Raw genomic sequence first — 8,075 nt, forward strand, 5'->3', positions numbered from 1 at the left:
TAATATTCTTGCTTCCCTCGTCTTCAATCGATTTTAGGCAAACCTAAATTCACCATAATTGGTCGAAGTTCAGGCGACATCTATTAGCGACGACAACCACCATTAACAGTGACACCAAACATATGTGTTTGATGTCGCTACTAATGGCGTTGCCACTATTGCCTATATCAGTTAGTTACCTGTATGACCTGTATGAACACTCATCTTGTAATCCTAATCGTTGATATGTTGGATAGATCCAATGGTTAGAGACACGTGTCATATAATACCAATAGCAACGACGTTAATAGTGGCAAAATATGGGTCGTTAATGCTAAAAATGGCCTGTAAAAAGTTACATCATACGTGTCGCCAATAATTGTGTACCGCCGCCGCTAAAATTTATCGTTGATTAATCCCCTTCACTTCATTATTTCGCTATCAACAACCCTTTTCTCTCTAACCTTTCTACAACGATTTGATATCAATTTGAGCGATTTCTTCATATTTTCACCGATAAAGACCACTAGCAATCACCTCCACTACCGGCGACAACAAAACTCATCATAGGCGACCACCATAATATCGGCGCCAACAAAACTCATTAACGACAACCACCACAATACCAATGAGACCATAGGTGCTTCTTCTTCGTATTTTCTCTTTCTCTTTCTCTTCTCCCTTGTGACTAACATACCAGATTTTATACCAATTTACTGATTTCTTCAACTTGTTCCACTGTTTATTTGTCGCTTCCAAAATTCCATCACCACTGCTATTAGAGTCCCGCCACCACCATTCTATGGCTACCAACAGGTTCTATATACTAAATTTTGAATTTTTGTATGTATAATGTATATATTTACAGTAAATGTATGCATAAATGTATATTAATATGTGTATTTGTATGTATAAGTGTATATTATGTCTATATGAAAACAAGAAACTATGTATATATGTATTGTATGCAATATGGTGTATGTATGTATAATGTATATATACAAAAACTTGAATGTATAATGTATATGTGTGTATAATGTATGCAAACATGAATGTATGTGTATATGTATGTACAACTCGTATATATGTAGGTGAAATTCGTAGCCTTAGGGATGTGTTAAATTGATTGGAACATAACTTAAATTTTGTAACGTCCTAATTTTCAGAATAAAATTTTCATTTTTAAACTAGAATAAACACACATTTTCATAAAGATATATTCAATGCAAAACCCTTTGTTTGTAAATCGTAGTTTAATAACCAAAGTTATACAGAAAAAGCATCGCACAATCTCAAATCATTACATCTCATCCTTGACGAGCTCAAGATAAATACGACTCCCACTGACTTCTTGACATATAATTTTCTCTCTCAATGAACATTCTTGACGAGCTTTTGGTTGAATATAAAGAGAAATGATTTAAAACTTGTGTGAGATAATTGACGAGAATATGATATCATCAGATGATTGATATCATTATTAAGAATCAGAGAGTTATTTGATTATTATATGGTACAAAGTTGAGTTAAGGGTTGAGAGTGCATTCGATTAATATCTTTTGTATTATTATGAGTATTATAAAAGAAATATTATATTTAGCCATTTTAAAGTAAAAGTATGAGTTATTCCTTTAATGAGAATTAAATGATGAGTTAAGAGGAGTAAGAAATCATAGCTAAAAAATTATAGCTAATAGCAAGAGAAATACTATAGTTGAGAATAACTAAATGCTATAGGCGATTGTGAAAAGTAAGAAATACTATAGTTAAGAATAACTAAATGCTATAGTCAAATGTGAAAAGTAGAAAGAGGAATAGTACCGGTTAAAAGAGTTAAGAGTTGTGACTGGTAGTAAGTAAAATACTATCACTAGAGATGGTTAGAGTTAGAGAGAGAACATACATTAAGATTTGTCCTTGAGATTTTGATAATTGCTTTAGCAATCAATATGCTTTTAATAGCATAGTGGTCACCACGACATAGAATACTTATAGCCACAACATGGCGAGCTTAGAATTTAAATATAAGAGTTCTAATGTCATTTGAGAGATTTTCACACGTTCGACTATAGATGCTGCTCAGGAAGAATTCTTGGGAGATTTATACCGGTTAAGTTATACTAGTGTACGGGAGTACATGGTTTTATTTATGGGATCAATGAAGGTACATTTTATCCCGTTTTAAGTAATACGTTTATGTGATATTTGTAAAGAGTTGTTAGACCCGAGTATGTGTTACACGATTTCGTGATATGGTGTTATTACGAACCCGGTGATTTGTTAAATGTTAATATGGTATTTTCAGGTTAAATATCCTAATTTACCGAGATTTGTCAATTTGATTAATGGCTTGCGAGATAAAGTCGTTAGTGAATTATATTTGAAAACGTGATAAGTTTGGGTGACAAATAGTTACCAAGTCTGGTTAGTATGAGGTAATTGATCATTGTTTTGGTTATAGTGATGAGATTAGAAAAGTTCTAATGAACTTGATATATTGTTCAAATAGGGTTGGACAAATGATGAATATGAAAACAGTTATGAGGTGAAGGTCAGAATAATAGTTAGTCTTCATTAACTAACCAAGTGAGTAACCTTATCTCTCTAGATTAATAATATCTAGACATGTGATAATTATTTTCTATATTCAGAGTTGAGCATAATATCTGAATTGTTATTTATTAATACCATAAGAGTTGAGTAATTATGATGATTGAGAAATTATAACTGCATGATGTTATATCAGTCGTTAAATAAGATAACTGAGAATTTTAGTATTTTATTACTATTTAAGTATATAGTTGAGTATGATGAAATACATAACGAAGTATAATAATTATAATGAGTACATGTGAAATATAAAATAAAGTATTAAAAGTTGTGTTATTAAACTATTGTGATCGAGATACATAGTTATATAATACTATAGAAGATAAAGGGCGAGAATTATTGAGATAAATTGTTGAGTACTGTTATACTAGTTAATGAGTTAGTATAGTTGTAAGATAGGTTGTAAGATAAAGATACAGAAGGGCAAATAGATGGGGCTAAAGATGTAGAGATAGAGAGGGAAAGGGAGATGTAGATAGAGATGTAATTATAGAAAGAGAGATGGAGATAGAGATGCAGAGAAGGAGAGAGAAATGGAGCTAGAAATGAGGAGAGGGAGAGTGAGAGATGGATATAGAGATATAGACCGAGAGAGAGAGATAAGGATATGAGAAGAGATTAATAAATAGAAATGTAGAGAGAGATAAAGTAGGAAATATGAGTTAGAGAGAGAGAGAGAAAGAGAGAGATAGTAAGTGTATAGAGACATGGAGAGATATAGAGCATGAGTGTATATATATATATATATATATATATATATATATAGAGAGAGAGAGAGAGAGAGAGAGAGAATGCGAATAAGTATACAAATGTAAAAAATGAAAATGAGAATGAGTATCTTGTGAAAGTTTAATGACATCTTGAGTAGTTGTAAGTCCATTATAATTGTATTTTGAGAAAACAGTTGAGTTATGATTATTATGTAAATTGAAATAATGATTACTCACTAAGTTCTTTGTAGCTTATCTTTTTTGTGATCTGTGTTTCACAGGTAAATTTATATAAGCAAGGAAAGAAGAAAAGATATTATGATATCCGTCTCAGATATTGTATTTAATTTTCTTTAAACAATTGAACCGTATTGATAACTATTTGTATTGGATTGTTAATAAGAGTGTACACCAATATGTTTTATTAAATAAATAATAAATTTTTTTTATGTACGTTTTATTAAAGCCTGTTACAAGAAATCAGTTTAACAATCTTTTATGACGTATAATTTTTTCTAAGTTAATCTTGATGACTTTATAGTTTATATGTCAATTAAAATGTGTAAATATTTACTAAATACTGTTTGATATGTTTTTTTTTATTTGATCTTCTGAGTTAATCATTTATATAATTTTTCATGCATATCTCTAATTCATTTATATAAAATTTCAAATATTTTACTATATCTGACAAAAAAAAATTGTCTAACCAGTTAGATATTGATTTGATCAAATTTAACTAAATAAATAACTATCAAACAGTTATTTAGACACTTTTAATTAATGGTATTAAAATATAATAATTAAACAATAAATTAACTAAAATATAATATATTTTTTTATGTGTTGACTATAAATAAAATAAAAATAGATAATACTGTATATCAAATTAAATATTATACACTTCTTTTGTGCATGTAACGAGTCGTGTATGATTTTGCCATCAGTTTTTGGAGTATTGTATATGTTGCAGAGAAAATAATCACACCGAACGCATGGAGGCACAATTACTCACTGTCTCGGTATTGATCGGACGACAGCTGAACAACAATCCAAATGGCCACCGTGAAATTCTTCCAAGAAGTGGAATTACCACAGCAAAAGCCTCAGGACGACGGCGTTCTTTTCCCGGCGGTGTTATCCCCAAACCATACCACTGATTCTACTGCAGTTCAACTCCTTAATTTCAAAGAGGCGATCAGAGCTCATAAACCATGGCTGGAGTCTCTTCTTCAGAAAAGTGGCGCTATTCTCTTCCGAGGCTTCCCTGTTGCTTCACCTTCTGATTTCAACGACGTCGTCGAAACTTTCGGCTACCCTGAAGCGTTCTATGTCGGCGGCCGAGCCTCTCGAATCAAGGTCGTTGGCCGGGTTTACACCGCAAATGAAGCTCCTCCCGAGAAGGGAATTCCTTTCCATCACGAAATGGCTTACGTAAATTCCTCGATTCTGTTACATATCTATCCAATTTCACTCTCAATTTCGTTTTTCGTGTTTACAATCAGGTCTGTAGTGGTAGTTCATAATTACAGACACTAAGGCAACTTTTAATTCAGTATGATTGAAGTTTCTTTCAGCTCAAAGCTTCTGTACTTGAAGCCACTTCTTTCCAGCTTGTGGTTTCATTGATTTTCAGCAATTTAAGCTCAGATCTACATGAAATCCGTGCTCCACTAAAGGGGAAATCTGGATAGATGTTCATTACTTCATTCTATTGATTTTATTTACAATTTGTAGACGTATAACCTTTACTTATTTGAATTGTTGGGATCTCAAACAGGTTCGTGATTTCCCCACCAAGTTATTTTTCTTTTGCGACGAAGAACCAGGAAAAGGGGGAGAAACTCCGATAGTTTTGAGTCATATCATATACAAAAAGATGAAAGAGAAGCACCCAGAGTTCGTTTCACAGCTAGAGGACCATGGATTGACCTATACAAAAGTATCAAACGAAGAAGACGATCCATCATCCTTCACCGGAAGTGGTTGGAAGTCAACATACAAAACCGACGACAAGAATGTCGCTGAGGAAAGGTATCATCATGTCTCTAGTAATTAACAGATTCGTGATTTCACCGACTTTATCTAAACTTAATCCTCCATTGACAGGGCAGCTAACCTTGGGGCAAAGATTGAATGGATTGGGAATTCTGCAAAAATCATAACAGGTCCATTAGCAGCCGTTAGGGTTGACGAAGAAAATCGCCGGAAAACATGGTTCAACAGTATCGCAGTTAGTTACAGTGGCCCTGCGAACAAAAGGTTTTGTGATGTTGATACGATTGTGGAGCTCGGTAATGGCGACCCTGTGCCTGATGATGCCGTGGAAGATTACTTGAAGATCCTGGAAGAAGAGTGTGTTGCGATTCCTTGGAAGAAAGGTGATGTGCTTCTGGTTAATAACTTGATGGTTCTTCATGGCCGGCGACCACTACTGAAGCCGCCACGTCGCATACTAGCTTCCCTTTGCAAGTGATCGGGTTCTTGAAGAAGCCGCGTTTAATTGCAGGTAACTAGTGCTTTTACCAAAATGTGAACTACAATAAGATGTGTATTTTATACCTTACAATAATGGGTGATAAATAAATGGAAATGCGAAGCCAAAAAAACAACACCATTTCACTATCCCTGTTTTCGTAGTATGCAATAAGATTGATTTTTTATTTATTTATTTTTATTTTTTTACATTTCATTTTGAGTTTATGCAGTGGTGGACGCAGAACGTTTTAGCAGGGGTGACACTAAAAAAAGTTTCCGAAAAAATCTAAATCAGTAGTAACCCTCGTATTTTAAGCCGGTGCACCTAATAGAAAAAACATAAAAAAAAACATAAATTTTTTTTAACACTACGTGCGGAATCGGAGCAGTGGCCCGAGACCCTCCGGGCTCCACTAAGTTCCGCCACTGGGTTTATGTGTTTTGCATTAGTGAAATGTTGTTCTTTTTCGGGTGGACGAAGTCTGTTACTTTTAATGGGGGGTTACATGTGGAACAAATTTTTTAATGTGGATGTACCGTTGAATCGAAGGACCGCAAATTACATAACCCGTGTGGAACAAATTTTTTAATGTGGATGTACCGTTGAATCGAAGGACCGCAGATTAAATAACCCGTTTTTTCTCTCTCTCTCTCTCTCTCTCTCTCTCTCTCTCTCTCTCTAAAATGGTAATTAAAAAAAAATTCCTTCACCATTATAAATACCACATCCATCTTTACAAAAAAATCACACCTTTTCTCCAATTCTATTTCATCTTTATACAATTCCAATCTCTTTATCTTCAATTCCATTCCAATTATCTCAAATTTTATTGAAGGGTTCTAAAGGCATATCCAAACAAGACGGTTCTAACAAAAAATGTGAAATGGTTGTGCGTTAGAAATGTTGGTGAAGACTCCCCACCTACTTCATTTAAAATAACAAAAAACATCATCTTTCAATGGCGATTCAACATATTTAGATGCACATTTTCCACTAGGATTCAGCTAAGACTCGGAAGCGATTCATGTTGTTGACTCACCACTCGGATGTAACATTCCAAATGTCAAACCAAAATTTTCATTTAAAATCTTATTAAACATTCAAAATCCATTCCTTGAAAACATTTCACATCATTCATTTGTTTAAAATTCATAAAGTTAAACTAGGGTTAAATTATAAAACAAGTGGAAGTCGAGATAACAATATGACACCGATGCGATGTACAATGATGTCACGTCATTCCATCTCACATTTGATCAACCAGAAAAACTTTAAACTTAACAACATAAGCATAAAGCTTAGTGAGTTTCCAGTATGCCATAAAATCCACCATACATATAATGCATACAAACAAACAAAGGCTCTAGGCTCTAATGTCGATCCACCTGATTAATGGTGATTATCGTCTATAATACACATCTAGTCATCGACAACTACTAACAGGTCTAATGCATGTCTAGTTAACAAAAATGATAGGCTCCTATCCATCACGCAGCTACAGACTCTTAGCCATCACATAACTGCAAATTCTAAGGTATCATACAACCATACAAAATCTACTGGAAATATTGACAGTCATCTTATGAATGCATATTCATACATAGTCTGAAAGAAAGATAGATAGTTGAACAGATGATCCTACTTGAAAGCAATATATCAAACGTTTGATTTGAATCAGAGTTCGGAAGTGGCTTTGGAAAGCACACTTTGTTGTTTAGTTCAAGGTTATACTTGCAATTGTAGGTATACACTTATCCAAGTGGAAGACTGTTGGATTAAGGTGTCTAAGATCATAACAAAATTGGTATATATTTGTAATTAAAAGCAAAATCTTTTTTATGTTGCCTTCATAACTAGAACTTGGTTAGAATGACATTTGTAGAGAGAAAGATGATGATTTATTGATTTATTATATGATCAATAAATTGTAATAATGATTTGTTAATATATTATGTGATTAATATATTAATTGGAAATAGTAAAAATTAATTGGAATTAATTTTTAGATTAATTAGATTAATTGAAAGTGCGAAGGCTAAGTTGTAATTGTTCAATAGTTGAACAACTGAGAGGTTCCAAAACCCTCTTATATGGGACGGTTTTAGATACCATATTAGAGTCTTTTGGAAGCCTTTTGATGATAAAGAAACTAGATAACCACCTGGATTTGAAATATTAATATTATATGTTCAAATTAGGGTTTTCTAGGGTTTCCTAAGTGGATATAAATAGGACCCTTGGGTCTCCTATTTTTGGCCACTTGTGTTACCAAGAGAATAGCTTAATTCTTGCATCTC

General features: G+C 33.2%; 1 protein-coding gene across 1 annotated transcript; it reads left to right on the forward strand.

Annotated features, from left to right (window-relative positions):
* Positions 1-4,222: 4,222 nt before the first annotated feature.
* On the forward strand, positions 4,223-5,966 carry LOC145108033 (clavaminate synthase-like protein At3g21360). Its single transcript, XM_079045015.1, has 3 exons — positions 4,223-4,733; positions 5,080-5,333; positions 5,409-5,966. The coding sequence occupies exons 1-3, from the start codon at positions 4,356-4,358 to the stop codon at positions 5,773-5,775; spliced, it is 999 nt and encodes a 332-aa protein (XP_078901141.1). The 5' UTR covers positions 4,223-4,355; the 3' UTR covers positions 5,776-5,966.
* The last annotated feature ends 2,109 nt before the right edge of the window (positions 5,967-8,075 follow it).

This window comes from Lactuca virosa, chromosome 4, assembly GCF_052849685.1.
Source record: "Lactuca virosa cultivar CGN04683 chromosome 4, Lactuca_virosa_CGN04683_v6, whole genome shotgun sequence".
Taxonomy (NCBI): domain Eukaryota; kingdom Viridiplantae; phylum Streptophyta; class Magnoliopsida; order Asterales; family Asteraceae; genus Lactuca; species Lactuca virosa.